The 19,930-nt window shown below is 40.9% G+C and overlaps 1 protein-coding gene and 1 long non-coding RNA gene across 7 annotated transcripts in view; one reads left to right on the forward strand and one right to left on the reverse strand.

The window, feature by feature from the left end:
* The window catches only part of mcc (MCC regulator of WNT signaling pathway), a 218,455-nt gene that overhangs the window by 176,031 nt on the left and 22,494 nt on the right, over nucleotides 1-19,930 (forward strand). For all 6 annotated transcript variants that reach the window (XM_069930960.1, XM_069930976.1, XM_069930981.1 and 3 more), the window contains 3 exons: nucleotides 6,361-6,509; nucleotides 17,624-17,764; nucleotides 19,331-19,431. In XM_069930960.1, coding sequence (XP_069787061.1) covers nucleotides 6,361-6,509; nucleotides 17,624-17,764; nucleotides 19,331-19,431 — 391 coding nt within the window. The remainder of the gene's footprint in view (nucleotides 1-6,360; nucleotides 6,510-17,623; nucleotides 17,765-19,330; nucleotides 19,432-19,930) is intronic.
* Nucleotides 1-19,930, reverse strand: part of LOC138760425 (uncharacterized) — a 177,394-nt gene that overhangs the window by 129,955 nt on the left and 27,509 nt on the right. The gene's annotated exons all lie outside the window — the stretch shown is intronic.

The following is a 19,930-nucleotide window of genomic DNA, read 5'->3' on the forward strand; positions in this document are numbered from 1 at the left end:
ATATCTTGAACTCAGAAGGAAATACATTGGATGATTGCTGATCACAAAATGGTTATTATTAATTGAATGCCTCCCAAACTTATTTTAATAGTTTTGCTATAAATGGCAATATAATAGTATCAGTTTCCTCTTTTATTCATATAAAATGGTTAAAACATTAGTTATATGGGCCAATGCCCACAGTAATTTATATTGTTTAATTATAATCATGAACTTTTAAGTTTATTTCTGAGCTATATTCTGGCAGAAATAAATGTATATTCCTCCAATTTTCTAATGAAGGTGCTGATTACTGTTTATAATTACATAAGATGTAGGAACAGGATTAGACCATTTAGCTTATTGAGTCTGCTCCACCAAATCAAGGCTGATGTATTTTTCTCCTCAACCCTGTTATCTTGCCTTCTTCCCATAACCTTTCTCACTTTTATTAATCAAGAACCAGTCTCTGCTTTAAATATACCCAATGACTTGACCTCCATAAACATTTGTGGCAACTAATTTCACAGTTTCATCACCTTCTGACTGAAGACATTTCTTATATCTGTTACAAATGGATAATCTTTTATCCTGAGGCTGTAACTCATGGCCCTAGGCTCTCCCATTTCTGGAAACCTCTTCTCCACATCAACTCTATCTTACCTTTTAAATATTCAGGTGCTTTAAATGAGATTCTATCCCCCCCCATTCTTCTAAAATCCAGTGAGTACAGGCCCAGAGTCATGAAATGCTCCACATACATTAACTCTCTCATCCCCTTGATCATTCTTGTAAACCTCCTCTGGACCCTCACCAATACCAGCACATTCTTTCTTAGATCTGAACCCAAAACTGTTCAGAATACTCCATATATAGCACAATAGATGAACAAATACATTTTTATTTCAAATGTTGGAAAATTGTTTAAATTGCAAGTAAATAAGTTAGATTTGATGGAATTTTAAAGGTAAGCGTCTGGTGGACACTTTTACAAGATATTCAAAGGATGCTTTTATTCTGCCCCAAACTGCTTTGTTCATCTTCCTTTAAGTTGGATGCAAAGGTTATTAGTGTTGAGATTGACTGTGCAGATTAAGGTTTTATCTGAAATTTACCTTCAGCCTTTAAATACCAGGAAGGAAGGTTGTGGTAGTGTGAAGTTAACTGCAGAGATTCCTCAGAGGGCAGCAGATTATGATGAAATTCCATCACCCCAGTGGTCCAATTCTGACCTTTTTTTTTTGCTTTTTTTGGAGTGTTCACATTCTTCCTCTGATCACATGGGTTTTTCATGATGCTTTCCTACTGAAAATTGTCTCTGGTGTAAGTTGGTGGCAGGACAATCAGAGGGAGTTGATGAGCATAGAGTTGTAAAGCAAGGAAAAAAGCCCTTTGGCCCAGCTCATCCACCCTAACCAAATTGCCTACCTAAGATAGAATGACTTGCCTGTGATTGGCCCATATCCCTCAAACCTGCCTGTTTAGTACTTGTCCAAATGTCTTTAAAATGTTGTAATTGTACCAGCCTCCACTATTTCCTCTGGCAAATCATTCCACATGCTTACCACCGTCAGTGTAGAAAAACCTATTCCTCAGCACCTCTTTCAGCTTAAATCTATTGTCTCTACCTTTAGACTTCCCTTCTGAGAAAAAACTGAACATCTACCTTATCTATACCTTTCATGACTAAATATACCTCAATATCTTGGACTGAGCGGTTGGCACTGAAAAGAGATTGGAAGTGTTCTGACCATCGGTTGAGGATGGAGATCTTGTCGCTGAGGAGGACTTTGCCGTCTGAGCTGCGCAGCGGGCTTTGGACTTGGGGTGAGGGGCCGTACACAGCCTTTAAAGCCTCGTAAAAACCCCTGAAGTCGTCAATGTCCACGCTGAGCTGGGTTCGCTTGGCGAGGCTAGTCCACCACTCATTTTGGATCTCACGGAGTTTGCGCTGAAGATGGCTGCATGCGCGACGGAAGGCTTGTTTCTTCTCTGGTCAGGACGGCTTTGTAAGGTAAGCCTGGTGGGCAGCTCGCTTCTTTGCCAGCAGCTCCTTGATTTCCTGGCTGTTTTCATCGAACCAGTCCTTGTTTTTCCTGGAGGAGAAGCCCAGTACCTCTTCAGTGGATTGCAGTATGGTAGTCTTCAGCTGATCCCAGAGGGTTTCAGGGGACGAGTCCGTGAGGCGGATTGCATCCTCGAGCTTTGCTTTGAGGTTTGCCTGGAAGTCCAAGATTCTGCCTTGCTCCAGCTCCCTCAACAGCCCCTAAGGCTAGAGCTGGATGAGGTCCTCACCCAGGAAGAGACATATAAGGCAATTGAACAACTGAAAAGTGGCAAAGCTGCAGGTATGGATGGAATCCCCCCCAGAGGTCTGGAAGGCTGGCGGCAAAACTCTGCATGTCAAACTGCATGAGTTTTTCAAGCTTTGTTGGGACCAAGGAAAACTGCCTCAGGACTTTCGTGATGCCATCATCATCACCATGTACAAAAACAAAGGCGAGAAATCAGACTGCTCAAACTACAGGGGAATCACGCTGCTCTCCATTGAAGGCAAAATCTTCGCTAGGATTCTCCTAAATAGAATAATACCTAGTGTCGCCGAGAATGTTCTCCCAGAATCACAGTGCGGCTTTCGCGCAAACAGAGGAACTACTGACATGGTCTTTGCCCTCAGACAGCTCCAAGAAAAGTGCAGAGAACAAAACAAATGACTCTTCATCACCTTTGTTGACCTCACCAAAGCCTTCGACACCGTGAGCAGGAACGGGCTTTGGCAAATACTAGAGCGCATCGGATTCCCCCCAAAGTTCCTCAACATGGTTATCCAACTGCACGAAAATCAACAAGGTCGGGTCAGATACGGCAACGAGCTCTCTGAACCCTTCTCCATTAACAATGGCGTGAAGCAAGGCTGCATTCTCGCACCAATCCTCTTTTCAATCTTCTTCAGCATGATGCTGAACCAAGCCATGAAAGACCTCAACAATGAAGACGCTGTTTACATCCGGTACCGCACGGATGGCAATCTCTTCAATCTGAGGCGCCTGCAAGCTCACACCAAGACACAAGAGCAACTTGTCCGTGAACTACTCTTTGCAGACGATGCCGCTTTAGTTGCCCATTCAGAGCCAGCTCTTCAGCGCTTGACGTCCTGTTTTGCGGAAACTGCCAAAATGTTTGGCCTGGAAGTCAGCCTGAAGAAAACTGAGGTCCTCCATCAGCCAGCTCCCCACCATGACTACCAGCCCCCCCCCCCCCCCCCCCCCCACATCTCCATCGGGCACACAAAACTCAAAACGGTCAACCAGTTTACCTATCTCGGCTGCACCATTTCATCAGATGCAAGGATCGACAACGAGATAGACAACTGACTCGCCAAGGCAAATAGCGCCTTTGGAAGACTACACAAAAGAGTCTGGAAAAACAACCAACTGAAAAACCTCACAAAGATAAGCGTATACAGAGCTGTTGTCATACCCACACTCCTGTTCGGCTCCGAATCATGGGTCCTCTACTGACATCACCTACGGCTCCTAGAACGCTTCCACCAGCTTTGTCTCTGCTCCATCCTCAACATTCATTGGAGCGACTTCATCCCTAACATCGAAGTACTCGAGATGGCAGAGGCCGACAGCATCAAATCCACGCTGCTGAAGATCCAACTGCGCTGGGTAGGTCACGTCTCCAGAATGGAGGACCATCGCCTTCCCAAGATCGTGTTATATGGCGAGCTCTCCACTGGCCACCGTGACAGAGGTGCACCAAAGAAGAGGTACAAGGACTGCCTAAGGAAATCTCTTGGTGCCTGCCACATTGACCACCTCCGGTGGGCTGATATCGCCTCAAACCATGCATCTTGGCACCTCACAGTTTGGCGGGCAGCAGCCTCCTTTGAAGAAGACCGCAGAGCCCACCTAACTGACAAAAGACAAAGGAGGAAAAACCCAACACCCAACCCCAACCAACCAATTTTCCCCTGCAACCGCTGCATCCGTGTCTGCCTGTCTCGCATCGGACTTGTCAGCCACAAACGAGCCTGCAGCTGACGTGTACATTTACCCCCTCCATAAATCTTCATCCGTGAAGCCAAGCCAAAGAGATACCTCAATAAGATTCTATACCTCTCAGCCTCTAAAAAATGAGCCTACCATATCTTGTAAATAAAAGCCTCCAGTCCTGGTAATATCCTTGAGAATCTTTTCTGCACCCCATCCAGCTTAATGGAATTATTCCTATAGCAGGGTGAATAGATCTGTACACAATAATCAAGTGTGGTCTTGCCCACATCTTCTACATTTGTAACATAATATTCCAGCTCTGAAACTCAGTGCCCTGATTGACAAAGGCCAACATACCAAATGCTTTGTTTACCAGTGGTGCCATTTTTTGAGGAATATGTACCAGTACAACACTGCCATTTACTGTTTAACTTCACAAAATGCAATGCCATGCACTTTTCCAAGTTAAATTCCATCTGCTGTTCTTGGCCCATTTTCACAATTGATTTAGATCCTGTCATAATCTTAGATAATTACCATCTACTAGACTACCAATTTTGGTGTCATCTTATTGGCCATGCTAACTGCATCCTAATCCAAATAGAGGTGACAAATAGTGGACTCAGCCCTTATCCTTGTGGCGCTCCACTTGTCACAGGTCTCCAGTCTGAAAAACAACCCTCCACTACCAATCTCTGACTCCTTTCAGGCCAATTTTGTATCCAATTCATTAGCTTATCCTGGATTCCAAGTTAGCTAACCTTCCTGGCCAGCCTTCTATGTGATACCATGTTAAAAGTCTGTCTGGAATCCATGCAGACAATATCTACTCCCTTACTTTGAGCAATCATCGTAGTCTCTTTGAATCAACTTCATGCGACACCATTTTCCACACATGAAGCCATGCTGACTATTCCAAATTAGTCCTTTTCCAAATACAGGTAGATCCTGTTACTCAGAATACCCTCCAATAGCTTATTGTCCTGGAGATCCCTGGCTTGTCCTTGTTTCCCTTCTTAAATATAGGCACAACATTATCCACCTTGCAGTCTTCTCATACTTGCAGTGATTTAATATCTGTGCCAGAGCCTCATCAATTTTCCTTGGCTTCCCACAAGGTCTGAAATATGTTTGGTCAGGTGCTGGGGATTCATCCATCTTTATACATATTATAACTGCCAACACTCCTCTTTTGGTATGTGAATATGAATCAGAATTTGTCATGAACATATCTTGAAATTCATTGTTTTGCGACAGCATTACAGTGCAAACACTTCAATAAACCACCTTATAAAATATATATGAGCCACTTTCAAAAATAAATAAAAATACTGCAAGAAAAGTCAAAGTCAGACAGTGTCTTTCTCCCCCCCTCCCTCCAGTTCTGCGCCTCTTTCCCTCTCCATTCAGAGAGCTACCGATAAACTCCTATGACCTCTTGCTGGTTGCACTGTGCTCCTCCCCCTGCCCCTTCTTCCCTCTTTTCTCCACCTTTTTATTCAGGTACCTGCTTGATTTTTGCTCATCCCTTGATGAAAAGCTCAGGCCAAACATTGGTTACGTATATTTGCTTCCTATGGACATGGCGTGACCTGCTGAGTTTCTTCAACATATTTGTGTATTGTACCCAGCCAAGATCACTATGGGAACACCTTCAACAGGTTAAGAGCAGTCGGCTTACTCTCAAAAGAGCTTCACAGTCTCAAATTCTTTTAGAACTTCACAATCAGCCATACTAGACAGGGATGAGGTTTTTTTTTTTGCCTTGATGATAATGCATCTTGGCATTCTTTACCTATAGGACTCTGTAAACTTGGTTGCTGAGTCTATTCAGGACAAGGATCCGGTAGAGTTTTCCCCCAATAGGGAATCAAGGAACGTGGGGCTTAGTATCGGAAAGTAGTACTGAGTTGAAGACCTTATTGAATTGTAGATCTGACTTGGGACCAGAAAGCTTTTGTAATAATGCTGTTAACTCCTCTGCCTTCACATCATTCAATTTCTCTTTTGAGTTCTATCATTGCTCTTGCACTCCTAAATCCATGAGATCAGCCAACAAGACTACAAACACGTAATAAAACATTGTGGACTCATGTTACTGTTTACAGATGTTCAATCTTTTGCAAAGAAGGGATTGAAGCCAGGTTGCTTTCACAATGCAAATGTGTATTTTTTAATCTTCTTTTGTCATATTACAGTCATTGCTATTGCTAAATATTCTATTGGAAGTTAGAATATTGCTGTGAATCTTTTTTTCTGTCTGCTAAATTGTTCTTTAATCAAATTGCTATGCATATAATCTTATATGGAAATATTGTTCATCAGCACATTTTGACACACCACAAATGCCATATAACCTTCATCTCTTTCAACTAAACAGGTGTCCAGTAGTGTGGCAGAGCATCTCGCCCATTCTTTACAAGACTGCTCCAATATTCAAGAAATCTTTCAAACTCTGTATTCTCACGGATCAGCTATTTCTGAAAGCAAGATCCGTGAATTTGAGGTGGAAACAGAAAGGCTAAACAGGTAAAATGCTCATTACAGTATAAATTTTAGGAGGAACAGGGATCTATAAATATATCTGAGTTGTACTAGTAATATGATACGTTATCACTTTGCCACAGCACAAAGAAACAGCATTGACCAAGCCAACCAAAATGTCATAATAATATGGGCAGACTTTCACGATTTCTCCTCAGTGAAGAGAAGAAAGGTTAACTGCTTTTAGCAGATGTTTTAATTTACCATCAGCAAAGTTTGTGACTAGTTAATTCCTGCTACTGTCCTGAGAAGGAGTAGAAGCCAAATGTGTATTGATTTTACACATTGCGTATTGAAATTGAGCATCCTGAAGGTTATCTTTATCATTTAGCATACATATGACAGTTGTAGTTTGATGTGAATAAATGTCATGTTCATAGCAACTATATTTATGAGTAAATTGACAAGAAATAAACTAGTGTGATGCCAAGCTAAATTCCCCTTATGGAGCAAGAGGACAGGTTTGTTCTACCTGAAACTTTTTTAATTTGTTGAAAAAGTGACTGAACTGGAGATAGAAAAATGTCTTTGTGTGTTAATAAAATGTATTTGAAGAAGGCATTTGAAAACAATCCTGAAGTTAAAACTTGTGGAATTGAAGGTAAATTATTGACCTGATCAGAAGTTGGCTTTGTGTCAAGAGACCAAACATGAGAGGAGTGTGGAGGTACAAAATAGTGACTAGCCTTGAGCATACATATGACAGTTGTAGTTTGATGTGAATAAATGTCATGTTCATAGCAACTATATTTATGAGTAAATTGACAAGAAAGAAACTAGTGTGATGCCAAGATTCTTGAGGGTCCGTATAGATCATTAAAATATTATGGACAGAGACAGAAAATAACAAAAAAAAAATGATTAGTTGGTGAGTTTTTAAATAACTTAGAGGATCAAAACAAAATGAGTGATATTTTGTGAGAAGCCTTTATTGGCCCATACCTTAAAGAATTGAGAGTTGTTTTTGGCACTTCACAGGGCAATCATATTGGCCTTTCAGGAAAAGTAGAATAAATTTACCAGAATAATATCCAAACTCCATGGTGAAATTATAAGAATTCACCCAAACTAATGGTTCTCAACTTTTTCTTTCCCTATGCCATAGGTGCTCTGTGATTAGTAAGGGATTGCATAAGGTGGTATGTGGGTGGAAAGTAAAAGTTTGAAAAATCACTGTTTTAATCATACCTAATTTATTTGTTATGTACACGGTTTCATAACTCCAAAGGAAATGGGCCAATGACAATTTTTTCTCAACTAAAATATTTCAGTAACAATTGGGTCTAGGGCAGTGATTCTCAACCTTCCCTTCCCACTCACATACCACCTTAAGCAATCTCTTACTAATCACAGAGCACCAATGGCATAGGGATCACTTAAAGTGGTATGTGAGTGGAAAGAAAGAGGTTGAGAACCACTGACCCAAACTATGATAGTTTTTCCTGAAACTTAGAAAATAGGGGAAAATTTGATCACCATTCTTAAGATGCTAAAGAAAACTCTTGCAAATAAACTATTTGTTGTTGGTTAAAAACCTTCAGTGTCATATTCTTAAAATTAGAACGAACCCTTTCAGGAATGAAGTTAGAAAAACACATCTGTATGCAAGTAAATGTTATGAATTTGGTATTAGAACCATAGAACACTGCAGCAGAGAAATAAGCCCTTTGGCCTTTAGTCTGTGCTGAACTCTTTATTCTACCTTGTCCAGTTGACCTAAACCAAAAACCAAAGCCCTCCATACCCCATCCATACCATTCATATCCAAGTACCTATCCAATATTCTCAAATGTCAAAATCAAACCTGTATCTACCACCACTGCTGTCAGCTCATTCCACACTCTGAATGAAGAAGTTTTCCCCGATGTTTTCCTCAAGCATTTCACCTTTCATGCTAAATCCATGTTCTCCAGTTCTCGTCTCACCCAACCTTTGTGGAAAATACCTGCTTGCATTTACGCCATCTCTACCCCTCATAATTTTGAAAACTTCTATGAAATCTCTCCTCATTCTTTGACACTCCAAGGAATCAAGTCCTAACTTATTTAATTTTTCCCTTAACTTAGCTGTTCAACCCCTGGCAACATCCTTGCAAATTTCCTAGCACACTTTGAATCTTATTGATATCTTTCATGCAGGTAGGTGACCAAAAGTACTCACAATGCTCCAAATCTTATACAGCTTCAACATTCCATCCCAACTCATGCATTCAATACTTTGATTTATGAAGACCAATGTGCCAAAAGCTTGCTTTTTGACTCTATTGACCTGTGATACCACTTTCAAGGAATTATGTATCTGTATTCTAAGATCCTTCTGTTCTGCCTCACTCTGAAATTCCCTACCATTTACTATACAAGTCCTACCCTGGTTCATCCTCATAATATGCAACAACTTACATTTGTCTGCATTAAGTTCCATCTGGCATTTATGGAGCCCATTTCTTCAACTGGTCCAGATCTCGCTGCAATTTTTGAAAGCCTTCCTTGTTGTCCATTACACCCCAATCTTGGTGTCATCAGCAATTTAATGATCCATATTATAATCCAGATTACAGTAATGGAACCAGCACTGATCCCTGAGGCACACCACTAGACACAGGCCTCCAGTCAGAGAAGTAAAAACACAGAAATGCTGGAGAAACTCAACAGGTTTCCAGGATTCATAGGAGGTAAAATTATATAACCAATGTTTCAGGCCTGAGCCCTTCTTTAAAGTATGAATAAAAAGGAAGTAGGTGCCTGAATTAAAAGGATGGGGAGAAGGTAAAAATGGGCAGGGGAGCAGTACAAGGCTGGAGAGAAGGGCTCAGGCCTGAAATGTTGGTCATATATCTTTACCTACATTGGACGCTGCGAGACCTGTTGAGTTTCTCCTGTATTTTTACTAAAATCACAATGTCTGCATACTTTTGTGTTTCACTCCAGTCAAAGATGTACTCGTCCATACCACTCTCTGGCTTCTCACACAAAGCCAATGTTTAATCCAATTAGCTCATCCTGCATGCTAAGCAACTGGACCTTTTTAACTAACCTCCCATGTGGGACCTTGTCAAAGGCCTCCAGTCCATGTCGACAATTCCACTGCCTTTCCTTCATCAACTTTTTGGTAAACTCTTTGAAAATCTCTAAGATTGGTTAGACATGACCTATCACACACAAAGCTATGTTGACTATCTCGAATCAGTTCTTGACTTTTCAAAAACTTGAATATCTGATCTCTTAGAACACTGTCCAATAACTTAGCTACTACTGATGTCAGGCTCACTGGGTTATTCTTGGATCCTTTCTTAAACAACAAAACAACATGAGCTATTCAGCAATCCTTTGACACCTCATTCATGATTAAGGTTGTTTCAGTACCCTGCTAGAACCCTGCAATTTTTGCACTAGATTCCTTTAAGGTTCAAGGAAATGTCTTATCATGTTCTGGGGATTTATCCATTCTTACTTCCCTTAAGACAGCAAGTTTCTCCTCTGTCATCTATGAGGTCCATGACTTCACTATGGTTTTTCTTCACTTCTGTAGACTCTGTGTCCATCTTCCAAGTAAATATAGATGCAAACAAAAAAAAATCATTTTTGATTACCCCATCTCTTTTAGCTCCATAAATAGATGACCACTCTAATCTTCAAGAGGACCAGTTTTGTTTCCTGCTATTCTTTGCCCTTAATATTTCTGTTGAAGCCTTTTAAGAGTTTTCTTCACTTTGTCTACCAGAGCCACCTTTATCCCTCCTGATATCCCTCTTGAGTGTTTTCTTGCCTTTTTTGTACTCCTCAAGTACCTCATTTGTTTCTTTCTTTGTGCCTCATTTTTCTTATTAACCAGTGTTAATATCTCTCGAAAACCAAGGTTCCTTACACCTGTTAGTTTTGCCAATCATTCTGATAAGAACAACATACTAGTTACCAAACACACCTTTGCCAGAGAACAACTTGTCCCTGTCCACACTTGTCAGATCCTTTCTGATTCCATCAAAATTAGCCTTTCATCAATTAATATCCCACCTGAGGTCCAGAACTATCTCTTTCCATAATTATCTTGAACTAATGGCCTAATGAACACTCTGGCTGTACGTTTAGTTCAGTGGTTAGACAACGCTATTGCAGCATTTGCAAACTGAGATCAAACCCAGCATGGTCTGTCAGGAGTTAGTATCTTCTCCCCAAATCTGCATGGGTTTCCTATGGGTGCTCTGGTTTCCTCCCTCATTCCAAAGGCATACCAGGTTAGTAGGTTAATTGATTAAGAAACTTTCCTGAACACTTTTAACAAACCTTACCCATTCAGCTCTTTTATGGGAGTTCCACTTAATGTTTGGAAAGGTAAAATCATCTACATCATACTTTATTTCTTACAACTGTCTGTTTATCTCTCTACAGATCTGCTCCTCCAATTCCCGCTGACAGTTAATATATAATATAATTGAATGTGGTCATTCCTTTGTCATTCCTCAATTTCACCCATAAAGCCTCAGTGGATGAGCCTGATGAAGGATGATCCATCCTGTCTGAACACTGCCATGATATTATCCTTGACATCCCTCCCTTCATCACTCTTTTTATCACGTCCGAAACATACTTCCCTGGAACATTGAAGTGCCAGTCCTGACCCTCACTAATGGCCATAATTTTATACATAACTCCACGTGGTGATCGATATTAGCCTTTCTTACAATACTCTTTGCATTGAAATAGATGCAACTCAGAACAACCTATCTATTTCTGCATTTGCAGGCTAAACAACATTTTTTTCCATGAATAGTCCACCATCTGGCACATTGGTTTGCATCCCCCTGCATCACTAGTTTAAACAGTCTGGAGCAGCACTACCAAATCTTCCTGCAAGGATATTAATTCCCCTCTAATTTAGATGCACACTGTCCTGCATGCCCCACCTTCCCTGGAAGAGAGGCTAATGATCCAAAAATCTAATTCCCCACCCCCTTGCACCGTCTCATTAACCACATATCAAACTGTATTATCCTCCTCTCTCTAGCATCACTAGCACATGGCATGAGTAGTAATCCAGTGATGAAAACCCCAGAAGTCTAATCCATTAACCTAGTACCTAACTCCCAGAACTCATTTTGCAGGACCTTGTCATCCTTCCTACCCATATCATGACCACTGTGGCTTGTCTTTGGTTAGTCATCCTCTTCAGCAGTATCCAAAATAGTATACTTATTATTCATGTGAACTACCACTGTGGTACCCTGCACTGACTGCCACTTCCATTTCCCTCTCCTAATGGTCACCCAGCAACCTGTCTCCTGCTCCTTGGGTGTGACTGCCTCCTGGTAACCCCTATCGATAACCCTCACTGGCTTCCGAATGATCGAGTGTTCATCCAGCTAGAACTCCAGTTCTTTAATGCGGTCTGTACAGAGCTGGAGCTGATTTCCCACATTCTATAAGTGGAGCATACCATTGCCAATCCGTGTTTCTCGCTACTCGCTGGGCAATTAGAAAAATACCTTGATGACCTCATGACCTTACCTGTACTGTCTTACTTAAGCCTTTTTTGCTTATCAGCCTGCTGTCACTGCCAGCACTTGCACCATTTCCTCAGCCTTTGTTGGCCGAATCCTCTGGAGCCAAATAATCTTGGGTCTCCACACTTAACACTGGGAACTCACACAATGACCACTCCACTTGATCGTCGCTTATTTTTATTGGCTGCTAGCTCGACCTCTCTCAGTAATCTGAGTCCTGGCTCCTGTGTTCTGTTTACATTAAAGAGAACTCAACCAAAGCTCCTGGCTCTCACCTTTCTTGAATGTTTTATCTTCATACTTTTATCCTTCTTTTGGAATTGGGAAAATAAGTTATTATGAGAAGTGGAGGAGGCCATATAAAGATGTAAAGAGGTGAATTGAGTTGCAAAGATCTAACGGATGGATAAAAATTGGAAAGATGTGAGATTATCCATTCTGGCAGGAAAAATAGTTTGTTATGTAAGTATTGAGCGCATCGGATGTCCCCCAAAGTTCCTCAACATGATTATCCAACTGCACGAAAACCAACAAGGTCGGGTCAGATACAGCAATGAGCTCTCTGAACCCTTCTCCATTAACAATGGCGTGAAGCAAGGCTGTGTTCTCGCACCAACCCTCTTTTCAATCTTCTTCAGCATGATGCTGAACCAAGCCATGAAAGACCCCAACAATGAAGACGCTGTTTACATCCGGTACCGCACGGATGGCAGTCTCTTCAATCTGAGGCGCCTGCAAGCTCACACCAAGACACAAGAGAAACTTGTCCGTGAACTACTCTTTGCAGATGATGCCGCTTTAGTTGCCCATTCAGAGCCAGCTCTTCAGCGCTTGACGTCCTGCTTTGCGGAAACTGCCAAAATGTTTGGCCTGGAAGTCAGCCTGAAGAAAACTGAGGTCCTCCATCAGCCAGCTCCCCACCATGACTACCAGCCCCCCCACATCTCCATCGGGCACACAAAACTCAAAACGGTCAACCAGTTTACCTATCTCGGCTGCACCATTTCATCAGATGCAAGGATCGACAATGAGATAGACAACAGACTCGCCAAGGCAAATAGCGCCTTTGGAAGACTACACAAAAGAGTCTGGAAAAACAACCAACTGAAAAACCTCACAAAGATAAGCGTATACAGAGCCGTTGTCATACCCACACTCCTGTTCGGCTCCGAATCATGGGTCATCAACCGGCACCACCTACGGCTCCTAGAACGCTTCCACCAGCGTTGTCTCCGCTCCATCCTCAACATCCATTGGAGCGCTTACACCCCTAACGTTGAAGTACTCGAGATGGCAGAGGTCGACAGCATCGAGTCCACGCTGCTGAAGATCCAGCTGCGCTGGATGGGTCACGTCTCCAGAATGGAGGACCATCGCCTTCCCAAGATCCTGTTATATGGCGAGCTCTCCACTGGCCACCGTGACAGAGGTGCACCAAAGAAAAGGTACAAGGACTGCCTAAAGAAATCTCTTGGTGCCTGCCACATTGACCACCGCCAGTGGGCTGATAACGCCTCAAACCGTGCATCTTGGCGCCTCACAGTTTGGCGGGCAGCAACCTCCTTTGAAGAAGACCGCAGAGCCCACCTCACTGACAAAAGGCAAAGGAGGAAAAACCCAACACCCAACCCCAACCAACCAATTTTCCCTTGCAACCGCTGCAATCGTGTCTGCCTGTCCCGCATCGGACTTGTCAGCCACAAACGAGCCTGCAGCTGACGTGGACTTTTTACCCCCTCCATAAATCTTCGTCCACGAAGCCAAGCCAAAGAGAAGATTGAGTGAATGCATTTCTCTGGGTGTCCTGAATAATAAATTGCAGAAGGCTTGTATGCAGTTACATAAGTAATTCTGTAGTGGGCTGTATAAAGGAATGGTCACCATACATCAGTGGTTCTCAACCTTTTGCACTCATACCATTTTAAGTAATCCCTATGCCATTGGTTCTCTATGATTAGTAAGGGATTGTTTAAGTGGTATGTGACTGGGAAGGAAAGGTTGAGAATCTTTGCTCTAGACCCAAATGAAATATTTTGCTAGAGAAAAGTTGTCATTGGCCCATTTCCTTTGGAGTTATGAAACCATGCACATAACCAGAGATGTTGGGTACGATTAAAATAGTGGTTTTCAAACTTTTTCTTTCCACCCACATACCACCTTAAGCAGTCCCTTACTAATCACAGAGCACCTATGGCATAGGGAATACTTAAAGTGGTATGTAAGTGGAAAGAAAAAGTTTGAGAACCACTGCCATACAGGATGGAGATTGAAAACTTGGCTGAACGGTGCACCAACAATAACCTTGCACTCAATGTCACCAAAACTAAGGAGCTGATTGTTGACTTCAGGAAAGAAAGGCTAAAGGTATACAATCCAGTGATCATTGCGGGATCAGAGGTGGAGAGGGTGCGCAAGTTTAAATTCTTGGGAGTCATTATCTTGGAGGATCTTTCCTGGACCCAATACACCAATGGCATTGAGAAGAAAGCTCGTCAGTGCCTCTAATTCTTAAGGAGTTTGCGGAGGTTTGGAATGACACCAGAAACCCTGAAAAATTTCTCCAGACGTATGGTGGAAACTGAGCTGACAGGCTGCATCACGGTCTGGTATAGAAACACCAATACCCCTGAGATTAAAGCCCTCTAAAAGGTAGTGGACACAACCCAGGACATCACAGACAAAACCCTCCCCACTATTGAATATATCTACAGGGAATGTTGCTGTCAGAGAGCAGCAGCAATCATCAATGGTATAAGTTCCATTATTTTCAGATAATACTACATTTAGAATGTAGCATAATGACATTCTTTAACTTTGTCTACCGTAAGGAATACAGAGTCACCACCATGTCAAGCACCCCTCACAGAAATGAGGCCCCAGCAAGGAATGAACTTGCAACCCTGGTTTACAAAACCACTGCTCTAACCACTGAGCTATTGGAGCCTCCCACACCACCCAGCACATGCTGTGTTCTCACTGCTGCCATCAGGAAAAGGGCATAAGTGTCACAAGACTGGCACCACCAGGTTCAGGAACAGTTGCTACCCCTCCACCATTAGACCCCTCAATGACAAACTCAGAGACTCGTTTAAGGACTCTTACTTGTGCACTTTATTGATTTTCTTTTTGTTTTCTCTGTATTGCACAATCACATTGATTATGTTTGTTATCTGTTTACAGTTTTTATTTCTTTACATGTTTACACTGCATACAGTTTAAATTTTGCACTACCAATTAGTGGTAATTGTGTCATGCCTGCAGGAAAAAAAGAATCTCAGGGTTTTATGTGATGTAATTTATGCACTCTGACAATAAATCTGAAAAATTAACAGTTATGTACAATATATATAAAAGAAACAGAGAAAAAAGGAGATTGGGTACTATATTGAATGTAAAAAGAATCTTAAGAAAAAAATTAGAAAAGCTAAAAGAAAGGATGAGGTAGCTATAGCAAGCAGGGTGAAAATAAATCCAAAGGGTTTCTTCAAATATGTAAATAGCAAAAGGAAAGTAAGAGACAAAACTGGTCCAATAGAGAATCAGAAAGGACAAATGTGTGTGGAGCCAAAAGAGATGTAGGAGGTCTTGAACAATTTCTTTTCCTCAGTATTTACTGGGGAGAAAGATATTGAACTGTGCAGGGTAAAGGAAGCAAAGGGGGTAAATATGGAGACTATTTTGATAATGAAAGAGGTAGTACTGGAGCTTTTAAAACATATAAAGGTGGATAAGTCTCCAGGTCCTGACAGAATGTTCCCCAGGACCTTGAAAGAAGTTAGTGAGGAAATAGCAGAGGCTCTGGCAGTGATTTTTCAAATGTCATTAGAGATGGGTATAGTGCCAGAGAATTGGTATGTTCCTTTGTTTTAAAAGGGTTCGAGGAGAAAGCCTAGCAATTATCGGCCTGTAAGTTTGACATCTGTGGTGGGTAAATAGATGGAAAGTGTTCTTAGAGATAGTATATATAAGTATATGGAGGGACAGGGTCTGATCAGGGACACTCCACACGTATTTGTGTGTGGAAGGTCGTTGAATTTTTTGAAGAGGTGACTAGGAATGTTGATGAGGGTAGAGCAGTGGATGTTGTCTATATGGACTTCAGTAAGGCCTTCTATAAGGTTCCACATGGGAGGTTAGTTAGGAAGGCTAAGTCCTTGGGTATTAATTTGGAGATAGTCAAATGGATTCATCAGTGGCTGGAAGGAAGGTGCCAGAGAGTAGTAGCAGATAATTGTTTGTCAGGATGGAGGCCGGTGACAAGCAATGTACCTCAGGGTTCGGTATTGGGTCCGTTGCTGTTTGTCATATATATCAATGATCTGGAGGATGGGGCGGTAAATTGGATTAGTAAATATGCAGATGATACTAAAATAGGGGGAATTGTGGATGATGAAAAGGGTTTTCAAAGATTGCAGAGGGATTTAAACTGCTTAGAGGAGTGGGCAGAAAGATGGCAGATGGAGTTTAATGCTGATAAGTGTGAGGTGCTTCATTTTGGAAAGAATAATCAAAGCAAGACATATGTGGTAAATGGGAGGGCATTGAAGAATGCAGTGGAGCAGAAAGATCTAGGAATAATGGTGCATTGTTCCCTGAAGGTAGGAGCGCATGTGGATAGCGTGGTGAAGAAGGCCTTTAGTATGCTTGCCTATATAAATCAGTGCATAGAATATAGGAGTTGGGAAGTAATGATGAAACTGTACAAGGCATTGGTGAGGCCAAATTTAGAGGACTGTGTGCAGTTCTGGTCACCAATTTATAGGAAGGATATTATCAAGATAGAGAGAGTGCAGAGAAAATTTACAAAATTGTTGCCTGGGTTTCAGCATCTGGAATACAAGGAGAGATTGAGCAAATTAGGTCTTTATTCCTTGGATCGTAGAAGGCTGAGAGGGGATTTGATAGAGATGTTTAAGATAATGAGAAGGATAGATAGAGTTGATGTGGAAAGGCTTTCCCATTGAAAGTAGGAGAGATGGGTATAAGAGATCATGGGTTGGGAGTTGATGGGCAAAGGTTTAGGAGTAAAATGAAGGGGAACTTCTTTACTCAGAGAGTGGTTACTGTGGAATGGGCTTCTGGGAAAGGTGGTGGAGACAGGGTCAATTTTGTCATTTAAGAAAGAGTTAGAAAAGTATATGGATGGGAAGGGGATGGAGGGATATGGGCAGAGTGCTGGTAGTGGGATTAGAGGAGGATACTTGAATCAGTGCGGACTAGAAGGGCCAAATTGGCCTGTTTCCATGCTGTAATTGTTATATGGTTATATGGTTATTTATTGCAAGGGTGTTGAATAGAAAAGAGGTAAAGCTTCAATTATATAGTGCATTACTGCAAAGCCTTTTCAACTTAAAGCTGAATTTGACATTTTTATTTACAAGGTTTGATCTATTATTGGTGTTCACGGGAATGTGGAGTTAAATTTACAGTCAGATTAGCCAGGACTTTGTAAAATGACAAAGCAGGTAGGAAGGGCTATGATCTACTCCTATTCCAAATTCTTAAGATTTATTTAGAGCAACAACCTCAATTTAATTGTTTTGTAACAGATTCTATTAATATTTATTAATTGATACAGTTCATAATGTATTTCTATTTTCAGTCGTATTGAACATTTAAAATCACAAAATGACCTTTTAACCATTACTTTGGAAGAATGCAAGAGCAATGCTGAAAGGATGAGTATGCTGGTTGGTAAATATGAATCGAATAGTACAGCATTAAGACTTGCACTGCAATACAGGTAAATATAACAAAAACAAATAATTTTTTTACCCAATTCTTTTAATTATTTAAAAGTCATAGTGATTTCCTTCCATCCCTTTTCCTGATTTTGTAATGAATATCATGAGACAATATAAACAATATCACAAGTTAATATAAAGAACCAGAAGGACCCCTGCTGCATGCATTCTGACAATTCTTAATTGACCCAGAAAAATGTATATATTTCACTGCTAAAACTATCCAGACTCCAGTCAATAAACTTAAAATAAAAACCCAGCATAATTTAAATAGAGCTGTGAAGAAATTATTATGCAACCACAAGAATGCTACAGGAACATACTATAATATTGAGATCATTCCCCCTTTTCTCTCTCCTTAACCATCCTCACCCAAACTTTGCTTGTTCCTAAGGCCTTGAGTGCAACCTCGCTTCTCAAATTCGGAAATATGCTCGCTCATGGATAATTTAAGGGTTGGACTTGATGTGTCATCTAATTGAATGGCAGAGCAGGCTCGATGGGCCAGATGGCCGACTCTTGCTCCTATTTCTTATCAAGTCTGGTAGTCATATGGCAATATTGTGACAGGCTAAAACTTTGTGGATGAAGCCAGGTCTATTTTCAGCCTCTTACAAAATGATGGCAGGAGGACCAACATTTGCAAGCCTTGAGCACAAAACATTCACAGTAGGCTGAGTCAGGCTGCATGTCCAAATAATCTATCAAAATACTAATATCTATGTCAGAGGACTCCAGTGGGAGATCACCATATTTTATTTAGATTATTCAGTGTAAATGTTGGGGAGTTGCTGAAAATCTCTGTGCTGTTGCTAGAGCTGAAGAGTTTATACACAAAATTAAATGAACAGGTTGTTGGAAGTTTGTGGGTTTTTTAATTCAAGCACATATGCAACAGAACTCTAGATTTTCTGTCATTTACTATAGCTGCATTATTTTGGAACATCGAATAGTGCAACATATTATAGGGCCTTCAGCCTACTCTTCATCAATCTAATCCTTCCCAACTTCCCAGCATAATTTCTTGCATCATCTATTGTACCAACCTCTACTACCACTCCCCAGCAGTGCATTCCAGGCACCCACCATTGATGTCTCCCTAAATGTTCCTCTGCTCATCTTAAACAGGTGACCTCTGATATTTGCTATTGTTGCCCAGCAAAAAGAACGGTGTTGGCTGTCCATCCTATCTATGCCTCTCATTATCTAATTTAATTAAATAAATATTATTTCTTGTATTTAGAAATAAATTTCTGATCATTGAAATTCTGCAGACGCCATGGAGTGATTTTCACTGCACCTCTGAATGTTATATAACATTACGTTAATATATTTTTATTAACAATATATTAACTTATTTCAATATGTTTTGTTAGGCAGACAGGTGTGACAAACATTGCATGACTTATCTTTATCAAATGAAAATAACAGGTGCATGGTTATGAAAACAATTCTGCTTTAATTTATGTATTTATGTTGCAAGTTATTTTGATTTTCAAAATAGAAAATGTTCACATTTCAAGTTAATAAATATAATTTTATTTGTACCAAATTTTCATTCCAAGTGAACAGTGCATAGAAGCCTATGAGTTACTATTGGCACTAGCTGAGAGTGAACAGGGACTTATTCTGGGCCAGTTCAAAGCTGCAGGTGTTGGATCAGTTAGTGAGTATTAAAAATGTATTCATTATTTTCCATTGCATCTTTCATATATAAAAAGTATATCTATAATGCTCACTTTTTGTACTACATACACTATGGACCTAAACAGTATGCCAGCTGCTAAACTGAAAACTGCATTGCAGATGAGACAGTCTTGCTAACCAATCTATTCTGAAATGCTTGCAACATTAAACGATGAAGTGATGGGTTTCTCAGGTATATGATACAAAGGAAACCTGGCTAACGTCTGCTCATCAGTCTATGTAATCATCAGTCTAGTGATGAATTGTATCAATTGGCACTTTCTGACTACTGATACCCAGTTTGTTTTTCACTTGGCTGTACAACTAATTGTCTTGTTTCAAAAATGAACAAAATAAGTGAATTCTAGAAATTTAAAAATGGAGATGCTCGATATCAAGGCAACATTTACTTGAATGTGGTATTGGGACTCCAGTTAAAACTGAGGGTGATGTGTATCAAGAGTAACACATCGTTTGAA

Source organism: Narcine bancroftii, chromosome 1 (assembly GCF_036971445.1).
Source record: "Narcine bancroftii isolate sNarBan1 chromosome 1, sNarBan1.hap1, whole genome shotgun sequence".
Taxonomy (NCBI): domain Eukaryota; kingdom Metazoa; phylum Chordata; class Chondrichthyes; order Torpediniformes; family Narcinidae; genus Narcine; species Narcine bancroftii.